Source organism: Brassica rapa, chromosome A01 (assembly GCF_000309985.2).
Source record: "Brassica rapa cultivar Chiifu-401-42 chromosome A01, CAAS_Brap_v3.01, whole genome shotgun sequence".
Taxonomy (NCBI): domain Eukaryota; kingdom Viridiplantae; phylum Streptophyta; class Magnoliopsida; order Brassicales; family Brassicaceae; genus Brassica; species Brassica rapa.
In genome coordinates, this window is record NC_024795.2 from 14118074 (window position 1) to 14142480 (window position 24407).

At 34.3% G+C, this 24407-nt stretch overlaps 4 protein-coding genes across 4 annotated transcripts in view; 1 reads left to right on the forward strand and 3 right to left on the reverse strand.

Moving 5' to 3' along the window:
• Positions 1 to 7346, reverse strand: part of LOC103874724 (zinc finger protein SHOOT GRAVITROPISM 5) — a 23323-nt gene extending 15977 nt beyond the window's left edge. The window contains exon 1 of the mRNA XM_009153165.3: positions 66 to 7346. Coding sequence (XP_009151413.1) covers positions 66 to 430 — 365 coding nt within the window. The 5' untranslated portion in view covers positions 431 to 7346. The remainder of the gene's footprint in view (positions 1 to 65) is intronic.
• Positions 7347 to 7512: 166 nt separating this feature from the next.
• Positions 7513 to 11578, forward strand: LOC103874707 (deoxycytidylate deaminase). The gene is made up of 9 exons (XM_009153142.2): positions 7513 to 9354; positions 9465 to 9540; positions 10020 to 10059; positions 10187 to 10245; positions 10399 to 10436; positions 10518 to 10581; positions 10932 to 10985; positions 11158 to 11259; positions 11347 to 11578. The coding sequence occupies exons 1-9, from the start codon at positions 9170 to 9172 to the stop codon at positions 11407 to 11409; spliced, it is 681 nt and encodes a 226-aa protein (XP_009151390.1). The 5' UTR covers positions 7513 to 9169; the 3' UTR covers positions 11410 to 11578.
• Positions 11464 to 13882, reverse strand: LOC103874716 (SNF1-related protein kinase regulatory subunit gamma-1-like). Its single transcript, XM_009153155.3, has 6 exons — positions 13509 to 13882; positions 12834 to 13006; positions 12564 to 12719; positions 12215 to 12490; positions 11982 to 12145; positions 11464 to 11901 (listed from the first exon to the last, which is right to left on the reverse strand). Exons 1-6 carry the CDS (start codon positions 13807 to 13809, stop codon positions 11601 to 11603), a joined length of 1371 nt encoding a protein of 456 aa, XP_009151403.1. The 5' UTR covers positions 13810 to 13882; the 3' UTR covers positions 11464 to 11600.
• Positions 13883 to 22190: 8308 nt separating this feature from the next.
• Positions 22191 to 23911, reverse strand: LOC103828230. Its single transcript, XM_009103849.1, has 4 exons — positions 23702 to 23911; positions 23373 to 23642; positions 23001 to 23324; positions 22191 to 22886 (listed from the first exon to the last, which is right to left on the reverse strand). The coding sequence occupies exons 1-4, from the start codon at positions 23909 to 23911 to the stop codon at positions 22191 to 22193; spliced, it is 1500 nt and encodes a 499-aa protein (XP_009102097.1).
• Between the last annotated feature and the right edge of the window lie 496 nt (positions 23912 to 24407).

Consider the following 24407-nt stretch of genomic DNA (forward strand, 5'->3'; position numbering starts at 1 on the left):
TAATCCCAAACTCAAAACCATTAACCAAACCAAACCGGAACTAAATATAGTTTAAGCTTCCTTACCTTGCACGAGCAAACTCAGCTTGAGCCATCTCCATCTCACGGCGAGTCAGCTCTCTGACTCTCTCTGCGTAAGCTTTCTCTATCGCCGCTAGTCTTATCTGCTCCGCTGCCTGCCACTTCAGGGCCTCCACACCACCAACTCCTCCTCCGCCATCGCTTAGATGCTCCACCGTCGCTGTTGGAATTGTGCTGAGGCTGATGGAGAGTTTGAGGTCGAGATCTTGGTGGATCATGGATGGGGAATGGTGGTGATCGGTTGTTATAACTGTTGGTCGGAGTTTCCTGACCCGAGATTCGGTCGACGGTGGAGAAGGCAAAAGCTGAAGCTCTTTGTGATGATCTTCTTGTTGTTGTTGCTCAGCCATTTTTTGGTTTTGTTTTTTGTTGGGAGCTAAAAGGCTGCTGTTTTCAATAAGTGGAGGGTGGCATTACCAATCACTTTATATGTAAGCTGCTTCGTGTCTGTGAACATATATATCCATCGAAATGTCGATTGCACCCTTTGTTTTGATATTTGCGTTCAAAATAATAGGCTTGGAAATGGAATCTAGCTGAAATTGATAGTTGTGGAATCAACTCTGTGTTTTTCTACATATAAATAATCAAGGATCTAGATAAATATTTTTTTACCAAATAAAGAAATACTAATATTAAAAATATTGAAGGAAAATAATTTATATGTATTTTTCTTCATAAATTTTATAAGTCGGAAAAATTAACCTAGCTAGATATTATAGAGATTTTTATTACTAGACACTACATTCCTAGTATATATTTTGAGTTATTTGATAATTTTGTTTTATAGAATGAATATCTGGATAATCCTCTAACAAACGACCGCCGTACCATCATTATGTGAATTTGTTGTTAGCTCTGGCTCCATTGATTATCCCCATCGATAAGACGAAATGATTTGATTGTATAACAATTAGAACTTAGTTTCTTTAAACACCGAGTTAGTTTATCTTATAAACGAATTAATATTTACCATTATGACGTTTTAATCTATGTTTTTAAGAGGAGAAATCATAATATACACCAATAATTAGTTATATATATAACGTTGACAAAGATGGTTGGTTTTTCAAACATAACCATCATTATTCTCATCTATGATGCTTTTTTATGGATCATCAACTGTAAATGTATACCTACACATCTCCATATTATCCATATGTTTCGTTTGAAATTTGTAAATCCCTTTCACGTAGGAAATAGTTTAAATAGTGTAGAGTAAGTCTGTTTTAAACCAAACCCAAAACCCGAACCAAATCTAAACTGGAAAAAAAGATCCAATTAGACTGTTATAAAAATATCCGAACAAAGACTAATAGCTAGGTACAGTAAAACCTCTATAAATTAATAATGTTGGGAATATACCAAAACTATAATATTTTTATGAATTTATAGAAATATTAATTTATCGATATACTAATTAAACTAAAAACTCAATTTGAGACTATAAAATTATATTATTTTATAGAGATTTTAAGTGTATATTAATTTATAGACTATTAATTTAAAGAGGTTATACTGTATTTTTGGATTCGAATACAACCCAAACTGAACCGAAATCCAAACTAAGATCTTAAAACATCTGAATTAGTTAAATCTACTAATTGTTTTTACATATATTAGGCTAATTTAGGTATTTAAAGTTTTTAAGAAAAAAATAATTTGATTTTTATTCTTGTTTCCAATACTTTTAGTTAGTTTAACAAGTGTAACTAGTATTTTGTAAATAATTTATATATTTTGAATATATTTGGTCAATTTCATTAGTTTTTTAAATTAGCTTTTAGACAATTTTATACATTGGTTATAATCCAATCTAAACGAACCCTGAAGGAATTGAACTGAACCCGACTTAAAAATTAATAAAACTTGAATAGAATTTATGAACATAGAACAAAAAACTCTGAAACCCCGAATCAGCTGAAACAAACCTAACTGGGAACCCAAGCCTAGTTTTGAGAATTTTTACTAAGACTCAAGATAAGGAGTCACCAAAGTCCTAAATTTCAGAAGGTTTATACCATGAATTTCATGCAAACTACTGTTTATTTACGTTTTCGTTTATGTTTAAATAATATAGCATTTAAACGAAAACCAAACTTTGATCAAAAAAAAAAAAACGAAAACCAAACATGTCTTATACACAACGCTTAGTTAAGATATTAATGACATATATAACTCATAAGTTCAGATTGAAATTTCTTTATTGGTTTTGAAAAACACACTGGAGCACTTGGGTAAAGAGAGAATAATGGTCGACGGAGGGCCGGAGGGGTAGTTTTGTGAAATGAGGGTATAGACGACTAATAAAGTCAATCAAGCTGTAGAGAAATTTTTCGTTAGATCAATGACAGAGAGGGGATCGTATAACGGATCACGTTACTGAAGCATGAAAGGCTTTTCAAAAAAACCCTTTTCACTTTTCATCATCTTTCTCATTTCAAATGTTATTATAACTAATAACTTTTGGGATTATATATAGGGTGGTATAAACATATATCTGTTTCTTTTTTCTATAAAGATATGGAAAATGAGAATGTGGCTGTGTAATAATTGGAGATGCACGTGGGTTAATGGGTTTGAAAAGCTAGCAAGCTTATTATACTACTAAGTACGAATATTTTAGTCATTTAATCAAGTTCTCGTTGTGAAGTTAAAAGGGGTTTCTTCTGAGTTGTGTATAAGATAAAAATGTAGTTAATGCTTTCTATGTTTTCTATTGATCTGTTTCTTGATGTAATTCTGATCCTGATACTATCACAACCAAGTATTATTATCCTTTAAGGTTTCCAAACTTATGTTCCTCTTTTCGTGTAAGTATCTTTAATATTATACATTTTCTGATATCCCGTGATAACCAATATATGTATATTCCTTCCATTTAAAATGCACCACAAAGAAAATCGTATGTCTTCGTTGCACCCAGAACTAAATGCGTTAATTTGGGCAATGAACACCATATTACAACACTAGAATTGCCAACATTTTGGGATAGACTACAAAGATATTATATCGATGACTTTGGATCCGAAAGCATGGGGAACTAAGCATTGCTTCAAAGAAGATTTCTAGACTTCGAGATTTCTCAAATACCAAGAGAGCAGAATCGGACATTAGATGGTTTGGCTACGATAGTTCGTACTTTTCAACGTAGTTTAATTTTTATTGATTGTTCTATTCCAGTCTAGATTCTCATACCACATTTAGTTTGAATAATAGAATAATGTTTTGATGTTAAGAAAAAAAAACGCACAACACATTTTAAAGTTTAGGTAGTCCGTCAATTATGGAGCTAATGGTAAGGATAATATCAGTTGGAGTGATTTGTCTTGTAGATTTATACTTGAGTTTAATCATTAAAAATTTATCATATGTGTAGATCCTAAAATCTACACTAAGAATTTGATAGTGATCGAGAGTTTAATCAGAAGAAGATAAATGATGTAGACAACGATATCTTTAGAATACAACGATATAATCAGTTTCCAGTAGGCAAAAATATACTTTTATTGATCAATGAAATCGAATACAATAAGCAAAACGAGATCGAATGTTACAATCAGATGGTTCAAAAAAAAGATCTAAAAGTCGATGAAAACAAGGTCGAAGTGTGGGTGTAGCTCTCTCTAGGATTTTTAACGTGTCCTCCTTCATGTATGTTCCTCTTTCTTTATAGTGAGTCGACACCGTGATATTCGTAACCGCTTCGCGATCTCCGGGACCTCGGGGTCTCCGTCTCGAGCTCGAATACTCGCTATGGGCTTCGGTTCTTACGGCTCATGTCTTTGATCGTGGTCCAATAATGTATTGACCGAAATTGGATTATTTTTACTCGAGTCATGATTTTAATTGAAGCCTAAGTCCGATCCAATTATCCAAACCTTAGTATTATGCTTCTAAACATGTCACATGTAGTCCAGTTTCTTCATTGTCGGTGTAATCATCTTTACTTTATCAAACAACTTTGTTTTGAAGGGCTGCAAACCTATAAAAGTGATTGAATGTAAAAGTTAAAGAACTCAAAATGCAAAACATATATATCAAGAAGCTGAAAACCGTACGTTGGAACGAACTTAGGCTTCAATGGAATCAATCTCAGCCACTTAATTATATTATTGGCAATTGTTAACATGTATATATCTTAGCAACTCATATAAACTGTATGACTGAAAAGTCATCATGTGTATTTTAATTTAATACCTTTTTTTTTCAAGAAAAAGTTTGTTAACCCGTTTTAATGAACTTCACGTACACTTTGTCTCGTATTTTTTTTTCATTTTTATGATATTTGGTCCACTAGTTTTAGGTCGTTTTTCTTTTAAATTTCTTTTGCTATTTCATTGAAAACATTTTAGGAATTTCATGTTTAAATATTAAAATAACATAGTTATAAAAAACAATTTATTTGATTGTCAATAAATTTTGAATTTAAAATCCATACACTATAGTTTTCCATCAAAATAAAAAAAGGGGGTAAAAGATGTATAAACTACACACTGAAAACCGTATGCTGGAATACTTCACACTTCTGTCGTTAATATAAGGCTTATTTGCTATCTAACCCAGTTTAAAAGTAAAATTAAGTTGTAGATGACATTGATTTTGACATATTGAATAATCTAACATTTACATCCAAAGTGCGCCGGTTATACCCTTTTTATTTTCAGTTACCCGGTAAACATAACGTATCACAAATAGTCATAAATGACAGAACTATTTCATATGAAAGTAGAAAGAAACACCTACGTTACACGTTTAGTAACCACATACATATGCACTAAGTATTATATTCCATATTGCCTAAGTAGTATATGAGGTTAAAACCACACCCACAATCCTTAAATATTAAACACTACTTCTACTCCAGTTCCTAAATACTAAACCCTAAACTCTCATCACTAAGCTCTAAACTCAAATATAAAATATAATCACGCGACTGAATGACAGTAAAATTAATAGAAAAATAGAAAAAAATTCAATAAAGTTGTATTCCATATCACCGAAATAGTATAAGACTCTGACCCCACACAAAACTCTTAAATACTAAACCCACTTCCAACTTTTAAGCACTAAACTCTAAACCGTTATCACTAAACCCAAACTCAAATGTAAAATATATTGTATATCTATTTTAAAAATAAAACTAGAGCTTGACCCGTGCGACTACACTGGTGTTTATGTAACGATTTATGTATATTATAAATTTTGTTATTGTATCGTGTTATATATATTTATTAAATTTGTGTTAGAGCAGTTATGTAACTATAAAAAAATATTGGATATATATATATATATATACTACGTTGGATCAAATTATATTGACATTCCGTTCATATTTAATTGTATAATTGAAATGCATTATTAGTATATTATGCGTTTGGATCAAACTAAAAATGAGTTACAACTATTCTAAAAACCCGAATTGGACGGGATATAAATTCACCCGCCTATTTTAACTAAAATCATGGGAATAAAGTTAATTTTATATTCAAAATATGAAGCTCATATTGCTGAAATATTCCTTTTTTATTAAAACAAATTGATGATAATATTTCGAAAAGTTTATAATAAGGAAGGTTAAAACATAAGTGAATCACATCTAGTACATATGCAAAATATTTTATTGGTAAGTTATAGTAATAAGCATTAATTTTATTTATATATGGTAATGTATATGTATTATAAGACCAAAAGCGTGAAAGGTAACTTTTAAATTGTTTTTCATAGTTTAGGTTGTTTCAATAGTTTGTTATTATTTGTTTCAGTAGTTTGTCAATATATGTGTATTTTAAAATTAATTTAATTCCATTTAACTCAAATTTATTTAAGGAAAACACATTAATCTAACTGAAAAAGACAAGCATTAAAATAGGAAATTCAATTTAATTCTCATTGGCATGGAAGTGTAACTAAATTTAAAAACTAAGAGATATTTTTAATAGGTACTTCTCTTTTAATAATATAGATTAAAATCTGAAACTTGTAAAAAATATTTTGTGATACTAAACTATACTATATAATCATCTGATAATAGTATATAAGAGAAATTTGTGTGAATCTACACTTGTATGGATATGGTTGACGAAATGATAAAATTGACTTTGTAAATGCTTAGTTTTGATAGTTACACGCATAAGCCAAAATTCGTATGAATGATACAATTACAAAACATACCTCATGCTTATTCAGAGGTTCTTCATATTAATGTTTAATTTTCTTTCATTACAAATTACAAATATTAATAGATATGAAACAATGATTAGTACGCACTATCAATCAAAGCAAAATAGAATTTTTTTCTCAAGCAACGAATAAAATATAACATGATAAATAGCATCATAGTACATTAATATGAACACGTCACGAATTATAAACTAGGCATGAACATTTTGGGTATCGGTTCGGTTCAATTTAGATAATCCGGGTATATGGCAGTTTAGATAGGGACTAGAGGATCTATTTACTACTTGACCTAATTTGGTTTGGGTTCAGTTCTACTAGGTTTGGATTCGGTTCGGTTCAAATAATAACAATAGGAACTGGAAAATTCCTGGAAAAATTCAGTTTTCATTCGTTTTCGGTGCATGTTCGATCATTTTGGATAGTTCGAATAATTTAGGTAAAATATCAGGTATTTTGGAAAAATATCGAATAATTAGGATGATCCGGATAAAATCTCAGATATTTCGGATAAAGATATCCGAATATCTTTGGTTAATCACAGATATTTCGGATAAAAATCTTCTTCACCTTTAAAAAAAAATCATGTAAACTAAGTTCTTATTTGATAGTTTAATCCTCTTATTTATTAAATGAGAAGTCACTTAAGTGACTTTCGCTTATGTGTTGATCACTGGTGAAGTTTCAAGAAATTGTTATAATTTGATTGGTCGATGATTTTTAATTTTTATTTATTTTAATTATATCTAAATTAATGATAAGTTTATAAGCAATTAATATCACTTACCAAATAATCTATAGAATATTGCAGATAATAACTTATGGTAACTAACTATTGAAATTATAGAAAGATTAATAACGGTTGATCACTTGCCAAAAAAATTACATAATAGAAAGAGAAATAATAAACGACAAACAGTTTAAATTATAGAAAGAGAAATAATTGATCATTTTTTATATTTATAAAATAAATTAAATAATAAACGACAAACCGTTTATATAAATCAATATGATGATTATATTCTTATTTAAAAGCATTATATTTTGTATAAATTATCATAATAACTATTAACATCTTCTAAAGTTCATATTATATGCTTTTATAAATCATTTATAAAAACATTTATCAAATTATTTATCTTGGCTTATTGTATATTTTAAATCATCTATAAGAGTTTATAAATTAATTTTTAAAATCTATTTTTAAAATTTCATCCTACTATCCTACTATATATTAATTGAAAAGTCACTTAAGAGATTTTTACTTATGTTTTGATCATTTATAAAATCTTAAAAAAATGTTATAAATTGATTGGTCGATTATTTTTTAATTCTTATTTATCCTTTTTAATTAGATTTAATAGAAAAAATAACTCTATAAACATTTAATATCACTTGCCAAAAATATATATAATATTACAAATAGTTATTTATGGTAACTATTTGTTGAAACTATAGAAAGAATAATGTTTGAGCATTTTTATATCTATTTTTAAACTACATAAAATATATTGATTTTATATTCTTCTATAAATCCTTATATTTGTATATAAAGTATTATAATAACTATTAACGTCTAATAAAATTCATAAAGCTTTATAAATCATTTATAAAAATTATAAATACATTTATAAAATTATTATCTTAGATTATCATATGTTTTAAATTATTATAAGAGGTTTTAAGTCATTTATACAAGCTTATAAATTAATTTATAAAAACTATTTTGAATTTTTATGTTAAATGAGAAATCACTTAATTGTATTTTTTTTTGTTAGGTATCGATCATATAGAGAGTTTGAGAAATAATATTATAATCATTATCCAAACGACCTAAATATATTGACACGATAATTTATGGTAATTAAATATGTGATTTATATAATATATCTAATGCTTCATAAAATAATTTTTAGGAATCAATAATTTCTAAACTATATAAAATATTTCAAAAGTTTCAGTATTATACCTTCAAAACTTAAGTAATTTTATTAAAAACTGAATCATGAATATTATATATAATTAATTTTAGTACAATCATCAATACAAAATATCAAAAAATATTTAAAATAGTCTTATTTATCCTTTTTAAAAAACAATCATTCTTAGAAAAATATTTAACAAAAAACAAGTAATGCTAAAATAAATTTTAATTTGAAAAATTATAATAAATATATTGTTACAAAACATTCAAACCCGCGAAATCGCGAACATCCACCTAGTGAGAAGTAAGAATAAGTACAATGTTTTGTTCTTTTATACGAATTTGGAATTTCATGAATGTTAATGTTTTAGTTATTAAAGTTTTCAACGCAAGTGATCATATAATAATATTTAAATAAAGTAAGAAGTAGACATAAACAATATCTTTACCTAAAAATTTATGGTTGTGATCTCCTGTGATTTGTGAGTTGCAAAAAAAAAACTAACTACGGTGTTGTTTTATTAATTGTTTTATTAACAAAATTTTGGTTCACATACAAATTTAGATTTGGTCGATTCATTGGGTTGTCGATTTCTAGACTTTTAACGGCTTAATACGGATTTTAACCGGTTCAACTTTAGATGGGTATTAATTCGATCCGGAATAGTTTTCGATTCGCGGTTTAACCTGGTCCGACCGATGGTCCGATCGGGATTTAAGAACACTTGAATATAGAAAATGTAGAAACTATTAAGGTATTTGAAGTTTTTGGTCTGATTCCGGTTTTTGATATTTTGGTTCGGTTCTGCTTTGGGTCTTCGGAATTTTTGTCTAGGCCTACTATAAACCAACGATCTGTACCGGAAACGGGTGGATGTTACTCTCTCTCTCTCTCATAGTTTCCCGCTACATTTTCTGAGTTGATAAGAGGGAACAGAGAAGATTTCGGTGAGTACAATAGAATACAATCGACTTAGAAGCTTCCATGAACAACGCTCGAGATCTCGCAGTCGTCTCTACTTCTGCAATTGTCGGTGCTTTGATTTCAGCTCTTGCGTTTCGCTTCTTCTCATCAAACCCTAAGCCCCGAAGAGCTGCTTCCACCGAAATCTCCGCAGTTTCCAGAAGATTCCCTGGTCTAGATCCTTACAGCCCTTTGAAGCGAAATGGGTTTGTCTTTAAAAAAATTGTCTTCTGAGAGCTCGAATTCTTTTTTATTTATTTTTTAATAGGGAAAGCTTCCAACTTTATCTCTCGACTTTGCTTTGATTGCTGCGAAGGTACTTATCATGGGATGATTATTTCATGGCGATTGCATTCCTTTCAGCTGAAAGATCAAAGGATCCTAACAGACAGGTACATGTTTTCTTGTAGGTTTCAATTGAGATTATGTTTGCTTTAGTGTAAGTTCTTAGTAAAGTTACAGCCTTAGGTGAATACAATCTTTAACTGAGAGTCATGAAATGTATTTGATTCTAAGAAGACTGTGGTGGTTATATGGGAGTTTTATGATTCTTGAAATCTTTTGTTGTAACTACCACCAATATATATAGTATAAAATCATTCAAATATTTATGATGATACAGTTTGCTATCGTCGTTTTTTAGGTTAGAGACTCCGTGTTAAGGTATTTTGTTTGGACGTTAAGGTCTAAAAGGTTAGAAATTTGAACCTGAGAATTGGACTCAAAGGCTTACAAATTAGATAATGTTATATAAGATGCCTTCCTTTTGTGACAGTTTTGTATATATTTTTCTGATGGATCATAAAAAAGGGTTGTATTCATTTTTAGATGCTGCAAATATTCTAAATTGACCATTCTTACGCTTGGGCAGGTCGGTGCGTGTTTGGTGAGCCAAAATGGGGTAATTCTTGGTAAGATTACTTTTGTCTTTTGATATCTTTCTTGAATATTTATGAGAAAATGAGTTTCTGTAGGGATTTGACATAATAGTCGGTCAAAAGATGAATAAAGAAGTTTCATCTCATATACTTACTTTAGGAATTGGCTATAATGGCTTTCCAAGAGGTTGCTCGGATGACAGACTTCCATGGGCCAAGGTATGACAAACGCATGCCTTCTGTCACAAAATTGTTGTATTTGAGTTACTATCAAAGCTTGGTTTATGTAGTCACTAAACGATAAAAAGACGATGAAATGGTGGAAAATGAATGTCTACACTTTTTCTAAATTTTTCTGCTGCCAAATTTCAGAAATCCAAAACTGGGGACCCATTGGAGACAAAGTACCCGTAAGTACTAATCTCAAGTTATAAATCCTCATCCTGGTTCATTGCTTAGTTATTATGATGTTCTGTTTCTGTTTTTTGCAGATATGTTTGTCACGCTGAAGTCAATGCCATTCTAAACACAAACCACGCATCTGCGGCTGGACAGGTTAATCTATTTGAACAATGTTTTCTTGTTTGAGCCAAAAAACCAAAATAATATTCTATGCAACAGCTATCTAGTTGAAAATGCTATCTATTTGCTGTAGAAACCCCAAAGACTCTTTCACCGGCAGGTTTGAAATAACAGCTATTCTATCTAGTTGAAAATGCTATCTATTTGCTGTGGAAATATTCTATCTAGTTGAAAATGCTATCTATTTGCTGTGGAAACCCAAAGACTCTTTCACCGGCTAAGAGAGTGAAACAGCTATTTGCCATATACAATTTGTGTTTCAAAATATTTGTGTGTTTGGATAGTTCACTTACGTTTGTTTGTCTTCCTCAAACCTTTTGCAGAAGCTTTACGTCACAATGTTCCCTTGCAACGAATGTGCAAAGATTATTATACAGGTTTGTTCTTGCAACAACTCGTATTGATTTTTCAATTTTGGATCCTAATAAGTTTCTGGAGGAGCAATGTTATATTGCTAGCGTCTTCATATCAAACACCAGAACCCGAGTGATCTGTTTAGACCTGTTAACAGTAATGCAAATAGCTTCATTTTGGTTTTCGCTGTTGTAGTCTGGTGTTGCTGAGGTAATCTATTTTGTGGAAAAGAGATTGAATGACTCAGATGTTGCCTATGTAGCATCTCACAAGCTCTTAGCCATGGCCAACATCAAAGTAAAGTCCCTTACATTAATCAGTTGATGACCTTACACTAGAATGATTGTTTTGTGGATCTAACACTCTGTTAACCAAAATTTTCAGGTTAGGAAACATCAACCGGAGATGGACCAGATCTTGATCAAGTTCGAAGAAGACTTACTCTGACGACCAGGGACCTAACCGGTTCTAATTCAAACTGTAGGAGCAAACCTGAAGACATATTCACTCAAAGACTTAGCTCTTTCTTCATTTATTATTCCTGTTTGAACGTTTAAACACAAATTCAAGGACTTTCGCACAAACAGATAGAGAGAAGCAGCATTACGAAACCAAAGACAAATTTACACAAAGAAAGCTTAAACTCGGTAGTTTTGAGGGAGAGGCATAACACCGTCAAAGAAATCACCAAAATAGCCAGGCGGCTCATGTACAAGTCTTGCAATGATGTCTCTGAGAGTGATGAGTCCTTCAAGGTTACCTGAATCATCCACCACATACATTCTATGAATCTTCTCTGCGTCTAGCATCAAAATCAGTTCCTTGAGCGTATGGTTCTTAGTGCAAGCGATGACACCACTCAGGATAGGTGCTGATGTATCCCCATGCTTCTCCAGATGCTCTCTAACCGCTACTAAGAAGTTCTTCGTTGTGATTGACCTAAAACAAAACATCAAGAGAAAGCATTGATGATTGACCAATGCCGCCAACATGTAATAATATTACAAAGTATTATTAACCTGTAGTCATGGTAGATCTCAGGTGCAATGAGGAGAAAGTGGACATCTCTAAGGCTAATGTTGCCTACTGGCTTCTCACTTTTTCTTTCAACGACGGGTATGCCTCCGATTCTCTTTCTCCTCATCAGCTTGAACGCCTGAAGAACTGGTTCATCTTCATATATCTGAAACAGAAAAAGGGTGATGGTATGTTTAGAAAAACATAAATCTAAAAATTAAGATTTCATGCTGACCTTTATGATATGGTCCTTTGACATAATGGGAAGACCGACTTCAGAGAGAGTTTTGAGACCCCAATCCTCAAACCAGTGAAGCCCTACGCATTCTGCAAGCATATGGATAACTCCTGACTGTGTGATTATGTTCTCTATCTTTGCTTCCCCTAGGTCAACCACTGGGATGCTCTTCATTTTGTACTTGGAAAGAAGTAACAGCATGGTTAAAAAGGAGTTGTCTTTCTGCAGAGCAAGGAAGGGTGCCCATCTGAATGTTCCAGAGATATCTCGAACCTGTCAAGAGAGAGGAATATCAATATGCGTTTCACAAGTGATAAACTTAGCCTTGTGGGGGTTGATACTTCACCTTGGTGTTCTTGTATAGCTCTGAAGAAGTAAGGACCTCAAAGAAGTTTCCAGAAGTTACAGCTGAATCTCCATTATCCAGGATATCAGCGGCGAAGTCATGAGAAACTCCATCTGAACCTGCAACAGCAGGGCTCCTAGGAGATGTTGGGTCCAACTGTTTTTAATAAAGTAGACAAGTAAAGCAAATACATGAAATTTTAGTTCACTCGGTATCACAATCTAGTTGGTACCAGGTCACCTCTTGAAGAAGGTTAGAAGAAACACTGACCTGATGCAAAAGCCAGACAACAATGCCTGGAAACTCCACAATACCGATGTAGCGGTCAATCCAGCTGGCGTCTTCAGGCGCGTCAACATCTACAACAGGAGCGCTCAAGACCTTGAGTTTCGATAGTGTCTGAACAGCTTCAGCCAAACTTGTGTCTGATCTTAACTCGATGTCTACACAAGAAAACCGCAAAGAGATATCACCACATGTGTGAGTTAGCTGAACTGAAGCAACTTCTGATAAACTGTGATACGAATAATGCAATATATAGTCTTCCAAACAAAAGAGATACAATAAAAATGATAAGGCCCCAAAAGCTTAAGAGAGAAACTGTTTTCAATATTCTAAATTGGTAAGTTCTGTCTGACTTGAAGAACTTTCTTTAACTTGAATTTTAATCCAGACCACATAGCCAACTACAATTCATCAACACATACTTATTAAGAGATCATGAGTAAGGATATGATATTATGATGGCATCCTTTTTTTTTTTTTTTTTTTTGAAACACCAACATACTTTCCATATACTAATCAAATATCTAATCTTTTCATAAAACATCATGAGCATCCTTCAAAAAAAAATATGATCATACGTCTCTATCAAATTGATTATGGCGCAAACTCAAACCAAAGCTGATTGAAACACATAAGAGTTGACCAACGCCAACTAAATACCTTGTGAATGAGAGGAGAGAGGGAAAGCAGAGACAGGGATGCTCTCGAAGCATGCGTTGAGCTTCTCGTTAGGGCTGAGCTGCGGCTTCTGCTCATCCCAGAGATCTTCCACACGCATCCCTACCTTAGCTTCCGGGCTCGACACCTCACTTCGATGCCCTAAGCTCTCGCTCCTCACTATCTTTATCTCCCGCACACTCGCCATCTTTCCAACAACACTGTAAAGGTACCCTCTTTTTTCTCCGGCAACACCAAAGACCCCTCTCTTTTGATCCGTCAGAAGGTTTCTAAGTATACCCATTACGATCGCGACACCATAGTATAGTAGAGATCTCGCTGCGGAGAATAATTCAGAAGAAACAAAAGACCCCCATGTCTTTAATGTTTTGAATTATACCCTATATGTTATTAATTGATCAAACAAATCCATGAATTTTCTATTGGATCATTAAGATACGGGCTTATTTGAAACAAAATGGATTTATTGGGTGTAACTTATAATTTGTTTTCTCGTTGCCTTCCAGTCGTTAGTGGAAAGGGTAGGGTAGACTGGAGTAGTTGTATTGTACTCCTTCAAGTACACGCACGATCTGAGTCGTTGGATTGAAACCTATTGACACGTGGAAGATCGACAGGGATTGGTTGGGTATTGGTCGTGATAGCGGAAAGCAATGAGTATCATAATATGTCTCCTTCTGTGAAAGTCATGCTTATCTGTATCATCATCATTCATCTCATCTTTAATAGTACTACTTTTGTGTCCGCGCCAAATATTTAATTTATTTATTTGGCTTAGATCATTATGCCGACCTGTATAATGCGGATAAACTATCTGAAAGTGTATTATCCCACCTCTATATGATTTTTTTATTTTGGTTTACGAAATGGAATTCTAAAACTGTATTTTCACACAAAATTTTTGTACCTTAGTTAAATAAATGATAATTTTTTTTAATTACGGTCAGTGCGGCCTTGAAACTTGAGAAGCACCAGCTTTAGGCATCAAATTAGTTTATATATTTATGGGCATCATAAATACCAAAACATGTCCATATCCTAGTGATTTTGTGCTTTTTAACTGAGTTAAAAGTTCTCGATTCAAAGTACATGGAACAACAAAATTTTTTTTGCTTTAGGCAATAATCTAGACTGGACCAAATCTTTTTACAGCCAATGATATTTCACTTCAGTGGTAGATGCAGCACAAAATTTTTGAGGTTGCAAATTACACATAAATATTAAAACTACGATTAAAATATAATTTTTAGTAGAAGAAAGCAGTTAAAATTTGGGCATGTTACAAAGAATTTAAAATTTTAATAGGAGCAAGTGCCAGCAACTTAATGTATGTATATGCGCCATTGTTTCACTTTGAAACTCAAGAGTGTTTAGAAAGTAAACAAAAATGTTTTAGTCAGCTTATTAGGGATTTATCAGTCTAATTTACTCGGTTAGCAGAGTCGTGCTTTATGCAAAAAGAAACATTGGCTTAATCGCTTAGAGCATTACTTTATAAAAACACTTAATTACATGTATCTAATTAATTTCTAATCTTAACGAATAAAAATTATCTATATGGGTTTTATGAATATAAGGAGATGAATTCGAAAAATGTTTAGAGATTGTATTCAACTAGATTACATAAGACAAAGGAGCTTTAGTATATAAGGATCCACATAGAATAATTTGGAATCCTTATCCATACATCTAGCATATACAATTGGAAAGTTAACTAAGCTGGATATAGCGATAAGAATTGATTATCAAAACGATTTTGAAGGATTAACGCTTGAGTTGTACAGCCAGCTTTTTTTGTTGTTTCACCTTTCGACCGTTGAACGAAGAGGTTTTAACTTCATGGACTGAGGTTGAGTTATCTTGGGCTTTAGCTATCGGATGCCCCAATACCTTATGACTCTCATTTCCCCTCAAACTTGTGTAGACAAAGGTGTCTACACCAAATTTGTTTCATAGTTCAGGGAAGTCTCGACGAGGTAAAGACTTAGTAAAAATGTCTGCCAGTTACTGTGAAGCAAGTATGTGTCTAGTCTCAATCAAACCCAAGACTGCCTGCTCACGAATATAGTGATAATCTGTATCGAAGTGCTTTGACCTGTTATGGAGAGTCAGGTTTGCACTCAGGTACACAGCCGATAGATTATCACACATCAGTATGATAGCTTGGTCTCGAGTAATACCAGTATCACGAAGAAGAGAGGAGATCCAAGTGATTTCTTGAGCAGCAGGCCCAAGGTCTCTATATTCCGCTTCAATAGACGGCTCTATATTCCGCTTCAATAGACTACCTTGAAACAGTCGGCTGCTTTTTGGCATACCAGGATAGTAAGTTGCATCCAAGTAGAATACAGATAACCGTTGTTGATCATCTAGTTTGTTAACAACCAGCCCAGTCACTATCATAGTAAGAAGAAGGAAACAGTGGAGCATATTTCTTAATGTGAAACCATACTCTAGTGTCCCCTTTACATATCTTAGAATCCTCTTAAGAAGACAAAAATCTGATACCATAGGAAGATACATCCTCTGACACAAAAAGTTCGCTGCATACTGAATATCTGGAAGTGTGATTGTTAAATACTGCAGTTTCCCTGCCAAGCTTCTGAAGTATGTTGGCTCTTCAAATGGTGTGTCATCGACTTTTTCTAATCGCTGAGGAAGAGGCGTTGGCAGTCAGACAATGATGCTTGATGAAGGATCTCTTCAGCATAAGCTCTCTAATGGAGCAAGAGACCATCTTTATAGGACTGAATCTATATTCCGAGAGAGTAGTGAGGAGTGCTAAGGTCTTTCATGGGAAGCATATCACGGAGTTTCTGTAATAACTGTTGGAGAAGGCGAGGACTACTTCCAGTCAGTAATATATCGTCTACATAGAGAAGCATAAGCAATGTCTCATTATTTTCGTGATAGGTGAACAAAGAAGGATCAGACTTACTACAAGTGAAGCCAAATTCCATTAGAAAGTGGCTGAATTTGTTAAACCATGCTCTAGGAGCATGTTTAAGACCATAGAGTGCTTTGGTTAGTTTACACACATGATTAGGCTTCTCTGGATCAACAAAACTTTGAGGTTGATACATGTAAACATGCTTGAGCAACCCTCCATGAAAAAAGCACTAGTGACGCCAAGTTGTCTCAAAGACCAATATTTGGAGATATGAACATCAAGTACCAGTCGTATAGTAGTTGTTCGAACCACTGGACTGAATGTTTTCAGATAATCCAAACCTTCTTCCTTCTCATTACCTCTAGCAACCAACCTGGATTTGAGATTGCGCACCGTTCCATCATGATTGAATTTAATAGTGAAGACCCAATGTCCACTTTGAATATTCATATCCTCTGTTATTGGAACCAGAGTCCAAATATCCACCATGTGTATAGTACCAATTGTTTCTGACACAGACTCATTCTAACCCGAATGTGTCAGCTTCTGCAATGTTTTCAAGGAGCTTAGCATTGTGCTTTGATGCAAGCAGAACATATCTTGTACTCGGTTTGTGAATGCCAACTTTTCCTCCTGTCTGCATAGAATGTGTGTTAACAGCTGCATATGGTTCTTTGTGATGAAGATCTTCATCAGACTGATGGCCATGATCACTTCAAGATTAACGTGAACCTCTACTTGAACTGGTACTGGAGTGGTGTCGGTTGAGGAGGTAGAGACCGAGATACCTGAGACGTAACTTGTTGTTCAAGTATTGGTTTAACTTTCTGCCAAGCCTGAAGAATAGTCGTCTTGTAATTTAGGACTAGATGCTTATGCTGGTCTTTAAATAGTAAGCAATCTTCATTAAAAACCACATGTCTCGAGATGTATACTATACCAGTTGGTGGATATAAACACCTATAGCCTTTGTAGTTGGAGTTATACCCGAGAAACACACATTGCAAAGATCTTATCTCAAATTTTGTCTGCAGTGATTGGTCGGAGACATGGATAACATGCGGCACCAAATACTCTTAAGAAGAAGTAGTTTGGGTTTTCTTTGAATAAGAGCTCATATGGACTGCAGATCTTGATGGAAGGAGATTGACTACATAGTTCACAGTAAAGAAGGTTTCCAACTAATATTGCAGTGGCATACGAGAGTGGAACATCATAAATAATGCCAACTCGACAATATGTCTATGTTTCTTCATTGCAGTTCCATTCTGCTCTGGAGTATAAGGACAAGATATTATGTGTTTGATCCCACATTGTTGTAAGTGAAGCTTAAACTGAATGCTAGTAAACTCGCCGTCACCATCACTCTTGAATTCATTGATATTTCTAGTAAATTGGTTTTTAACTAACTTCTGAAAGGCAACAAAGACTTGAAAGAACTATGATTTCATACGAAGAGGATCAACCAAGTAAAACATGTGTAATCATCCAACTGGAGAGGGACCCATAAATCACAATGAATCACTAGAACTAGAAGCAGAAAAAACTACAATCTACTGCTCTTACCCTTCCGGCAAGGCTGACAAACCGGGAATGATCTTCTCTTATTAACTTCAATATCCTTACTGATTATGAGTTGTTGAAGGACACTATTGTTGGAATGTGCAAAACGATGATGCCACAGTTCTTCCGAAGCTGCAACATTCATGTTTGAAAAATACACCTCCAGCACATGATCCTTCAACACATAGAGACCTTTATTTTGTGGTCCTTTTGACACCACCCTTTGTTTTTGCAGACCAATGACATAAACATAATCAGCATCAAAGAAGACCCCACAAGGTAATCTTCACACAATGTAGAGATAGACAGCGGAGATTTCTTTATATCTTGACAGACTAGAACTTCGTTCAAGGATAGTATACCTGAAGAAGAGTTAGGTGTTGTGGAACCAATATGTGTGACCGGTAAGTAAGGCCATCTCCCACCATCACAGCATCATTTCCTTCATACGAATGTGCTTCTTGAAGATTGTTGACTGAGGAAATAATGTGTGCGGACGCTCCTGAATCAGGGAACCACTCTTTGCTGGTTTCATCAATGACACGAACAGAGGTGTAGGCCTGAGACCTCTGGTAGTTGTTGTCAAACCGATTATAACACTTTAGGGCAGTGTGGCCAATACGCCCACAGATCTGACAGGTGGGTCGTTCCCCCTGAGTGTTAGGTGCCGTTTGATGCTGAGTAAAGCCTCTACCTCGTGTTGTGTATCCTCCTCTTACTCTTGAGAAACCCGACCTTCCACGTCCACGGTGATGAGGATTGTATGACGGTGCGTTGGACTTGTACTCTTGGTTGTAACCTTTTTGCTTAACATTGAACGCAAGATGAGGTGTAGTTTCTCATACATCTTCATATGACCACAGTTTTGCATCAAAGCTCTGAATCTATGAGATAACATCGTTAAATTTTGGATCTGGAAACTTAGACAAGGAGCTCTGAATCACTGTTGCAGTCGGATCATATTCTCTGCTGAGGCCATTGAGAGAGCCAAAAAATCCATTAATTCTTCAACTGGGTTCCTAATGGCACTCAACGAGTCACATGCAGTCTTGAACTCACGACAGTACACCGCTAATTAAATTCTTGTCTTTCTTCGTAAGAAGTTGCAAGCTATATCTTGAGAGTGGGCTCTTGTTGAAGTTCTCTGCGAGACACAACCACACATCTCGTGAAGTAAGCAAGGTGTGAGGGACCTCTTCGGACAGAGTCCCAAAGATCCACGAATGGACTAGCTGATCAGTGCAGGACCAGTGCTCGTACAGAGGGTTTTTTTTACTTCGATCTTGTCATTGCCACGAGCCATGATGCGAGTCAGAGCTGGTAATGGGGCTGCACCGTTCACAAAACCTAGATGTTTCTGGCTTGCTATGTCTTCCTCAGAAAGTACTTGCTGTCATTAAGCTTCAAGGTCACTGACCCAAGGACATGGAAATTGCTTGGAAAGAGGAAAGGATTCAAAGGATCCGCATTGACACATGTTAAGGCCAGAGTGTCTCTGATACCATATGAATATGAAGAAGATGAACTGGTAAACTGTTTAAAGATTGTATTCAACTTGATTACATAAGACAATTGAGCTCTAGTATATAAGGACCCAAGTAGAACTATCTGGAATCCTTATCCATACAGCTGGAAAGTTAACTAAGTTGGACATAAAGATAAAAATGGATCAAAAAGGTTCCGAAGGATCAATGCTTGAGTCGTACAGCCAGCTTGTTTTGGCGTTCCTCTGTTTTCACCATTCGACCGTTGAACGAGGGTTTTAACTTCATGGGCCGAGGCTGAGTTATCTTGGTCTTTAGCTATTGGAGGGGCCAACACCTTATGACCCTCAGTTTAAGTTTAACGTTACTAATCTTAACTATTAAAAAATATCTATATGAGAATAAGTTTAAATTGTTAAATAGTTAAATATGGGTCACAATTAAAAAAAAAGTTTATTAATTAACACATTATTAGTTTATTAATGAAAATAATAATAAGATACTTAAATATTTTGATTAATTTTAAATAACAAATTAGCAGCAAAAAAAAACATAAAACTATTGTCGACTTACCATCTTTTTTTTACTACAATCACAATAAAATTAAATATTTCTTATTGACAAAGTTTTTATCTCACTTTTTCTGATAAATAATTATAATTAAGCTATTATGCTTCTTATTTCCAATTACTTTTTATTTACTTGAATAATTTTTTATGGTTTGCCAAATCGTGAATAATTATCATAATCTTATATGTTGATAGAAAGATGACAATTTCAATTATATATGTCGAAAAGAGTTTTTCAAAACTGAAACTGATAAAATATTGTACTCATTCGAGTATGTCAGAAGAAAAATTAAGTGATTTGGCTATTTTTTAAGGGCAATTGTCAATAATAGCACCTTTTGAAGTTTATGTCTCAAAAATAGCACTAGAAGGAGAAAGTCACAAAAATGACATTCATTAAAGGGTAAAATATCCCTAATACCCTTGGTTTAAAATTAAATAAACAAACAAAAATAAATAAAAATAAATAAAATAAAAATTTTAAAAATGAAAAAAAGATTTTTTTTTTTTATAGTTTCAGATTATATGTTTTCAGATTCGAAATTTTTACAATTTTTTTTTTCGAATTTTTTTTTTTTTCAAATTTTCTTTTTATAATTTAAAAATACTTTTTAAAACTGTTTTTAAAATTTTTATTTTTTATTTTAATATTTTTTTTTTATAAAATTTTAAACCCTAATTCCAAAACCCCACCCCTTAACTCTAAACCCTAAGGTTTGGATTAATTAACCCAAGGGGTATAAGTGTATATTTACCTCTTTAATGAAACCTATTTTTGTGACTTTGAACCTTGAGTGCTACTTTGGGAACATAAACTTGGTTTGGTGTGCTATCCTAGTCTTTTTCTCATTTTTTAATTTAATATATATTTTTGGAAATATTGATTTTCAAAGCTTGGTCAATGAGTTTATAGAAGAAAATGGAAAATAAATGTGTTTAAAATTTTTTTTTTTGTTATTTTGTTGCAAAAATGGTATTTCTAAGACATTTTTAGGAATGAAGGCATATTTTTCGCTCATGTATACAATTTGTGCTCGCACGGATCTGGTAGGTTACTAGATTTGAGGAAATTGTTGGCGGAGTAGAGAATCCATATTTTCTTTAACTAGTATCAGAATATAACTAAAAATATGTGCCTATAAAAAAACTTCATAAAGTAATTTATAAAAGCATCTTTTAAATTTTATCTAAAATTATGTAATCATTTCTAATACATCTTTAAAGAAAACATATTAAGCCAATTTTTATAAAGTTAATCCCCAAATCCAAATTTATTTATCTTCACAATCTTAATTGTTGAATAGAACTGTATATTTCAATAGTTGCAATCAGTGGCGGATCTAGGATGGATTTCTAGCAGGGGCAAAAAAACAAAACACTAGTAATATATTTATAAATTCAATTTTTCATCCAGGGCATTAATAAAATTTTAAGCAAAATTACACCCAAAAAAAAGTCAGGGGGGCAGCTGCCCCACCCACTCCCCACCTAGTTCTGCCACTGGTTGCAATATCAATATGCCAAATTAAAAACAAAAACCTAAGAATAAAAATAAATGAGATGATTTCGTATCACTAATAAGTTCTCCAACGCAAATCAGTTTATCATTCTAAAGCCTATTACAAGAAAAAGTCATCTCCACTAAAAGAAATCCACAAAAAGGGCTAAGTTTTTTTTTACATTTTTTTTGACTGAAGGTTTTCATATTAAAATACAAAAGAAAATGTAAAAATATTACAAACCCATAGAGCTATAGTCTACCGGCCCAAGGCCATTTTAAAGTATAACCCATACCCAATACCAAAGATCAAGTGAACTAAAAATCCCAAACTAAGAGCTTCCGACAGAGAGAACGATGGAGGAAAACGAAACGGTAGTCGAAGGCGATCATAGCCAGTTTTGCATAAGCCTAGAGGAGGTTACCCGTGAAGTGATCCTGAGGCTGAGGATCTTTTCCCTTATCTGCCTGTCTGAGTAACCGGAGAATCGCATCAGTGGAGCAGAACAGGTTGCAATGCAGTCTATTGTTTCTCTCAGTCCAAATCCAGTAAATTGCAGCTTGCCAACCTAGTAAGGTGAGTTGTCTGATGATTCTATTCCCAGTTAAACTCGGCATCTGCATTAGACTATCTACCCACTGCCGCTGTGGTTGTAAGTTTCACTTTGATGACACTGCAGACCACATGTTCCACGAGAAAGAGCATTCGAAGAGTAGGTGATCCCTCGATTCATCAGCCGCATCACAGAGGAGGCAAGTGGAGTCACTCTGAAGTCCCCAGCTAAGTAATCGATCGCAAGTAGGACACCTGTTGAGGGTAAAGAGCCAGGCTAGGAAACTGTGACGAGGGATTCCTCCTTTGTTCCAGATTACCTTCGCCCAAGGTACGGACTGATCATCTCCCCTAAGCTTGTTGTAGACATCGCTAGTACTGTACTTCTTGGTTGGCTTATCTTCTAGTATCCATTCATAGTAATCTTGATCTTGATTGAGGGAGACAGTTGTTAAGTAAATCTGAAGTTGTAGCCATTCATCTGATCTAGCAGGTGGAAGTAGCCAATTCCCATCGTCATTCAAGTCAACAAGGGAAGCAATCCGAGGGATTCCTAGTCTAGTCTCAGAAGTACTAAGTAAGAAGGTCTCCATCGATCCATAAGGTGACCAGTTGTCCGTCCAGAACCGACATATACGCCTGTTTCCCACACGCATCGTTATCCAGGTAAAGACTTCTCCTCTCATTTTGATCAGCTTATTAGCAAGCAAGGAATTTTTTGGATTCACCGTAGCAGTCCAGAAGTTACTCATGTTACCACCCAAGACCTCACTCCTAAACCAAGCCACCCATACTGAACCAGACTGGAAAAAGAGCAACCAGATAAGCTTTAAACAGCAAGCTCTGTTCCATGTTATCAAGTCTTTAATCACTAGTCATCCCTGCTCCTTAGTCTTAGTGAACACTTCCCAAGAGACCCGTGTAGTGTGGCTATCTTCAATATTCCCATTCCATTGAAACATCCCACAAAGGGAGTTCATTTGCTTAATGCACTCCTTAAGAAGTAGAAATGTAGAGCACCAGAAATTGTTTATTCCTGCAATAACTGTCTTGATTAGAAGTAGTCTTCCTGCAAAGGAAAGGCTCTGCACACTCCATGAACTAAACTTCCCTTTGATTTGATGCAGGATGACTTCACAATTGTGGAGAGATAGCTTCTTCGTGCACATAGGAATACCTAGGTAACGCACATGCAGAGAGCCTTGGTGCATCCCAGTAGACGCTTTGATGGTATCTAGTTCCTGCTAAGTGAGACCAGAGGCAAAGAAAGAGGATTTTTGGACACTGACCGCGAGCCCCGAGCGAAGCTCAAACTCTTTCAAGACCTGTAACACATTCTGCACTGAAGACAGTGAGCCATCAATGAAAATCAGAAGATCATCAGCACAACATAAGTGAGTGAGCTTAGAGGAGGAGAATTTATGGTGATATTTCACTTTAAGATCCGATGCTGCCTTGTTGAGTATGACCGAGAGGACATTCATAGCTATGACAAAGAGGTAAGGGGATAGTGGATCCCTTGTCTCAACCCTCTGGTTCCTTTGAAGTATCATTGCACCCTTCCATTGTACCCTACAGTCAAGTTCGTTGTACAAACACACTTCTTAAGCCAACCCACCAGCGCTGCAGGTACATTCAAACCTTCTAGCAAAAAGTCCCAAGATAGCGTGTCAAAGGCTTTAGCTATATCCACTTTGATAGTAATCTTTTTAGGACCGAGTCTCTTGTGATATTCATTGACTAGTTCTCCCGCTAAGACTGTGTTCTCTACGAGTAGTCTGTCTTTAACAAATGTCGTCTGTTTGGGGACTATAAACGCACGTAGCATAGGCTTCAATCTCTTCACTAAAAGTCTTGACACCACTTTATAAACAGTGTTTAAACATGATATAGGCCGTTATTCCATGATGAGCTAAGCACCAGTGTGCATTGGGACTAGAGCTAGGATTATGGCATTAGTTGTGGCTGGCAAGAAGGAGCAGTAGAAGAAATGTTGGATCGATATAATGACTTCCTCTCCTAAGAGGCTCCAGGTTGCTTTGAAGAATCATGCAGTAAGGCCATCAAGACTAGGGGCTTTGTTGGGATTCAATTTGAACATTGTTCGAGTGATTTCCTCCGCATAAGGGATTAAAGTCATAGCAGCAGCAAGGTCCATAGTACAGATATAACCAGTGAGGGAGCTGAACCATTCCGAAGTGGAAATGATTGGAGGAGGAGCCAAGTTCAATGGACCTAGGATGCTCTGAAAGTGTTGGACAGCATGTAGGCTCATGACTAGAGGATCATCGATAAAAACTCCCAAGAGGAGTTGGAAGGAGCGA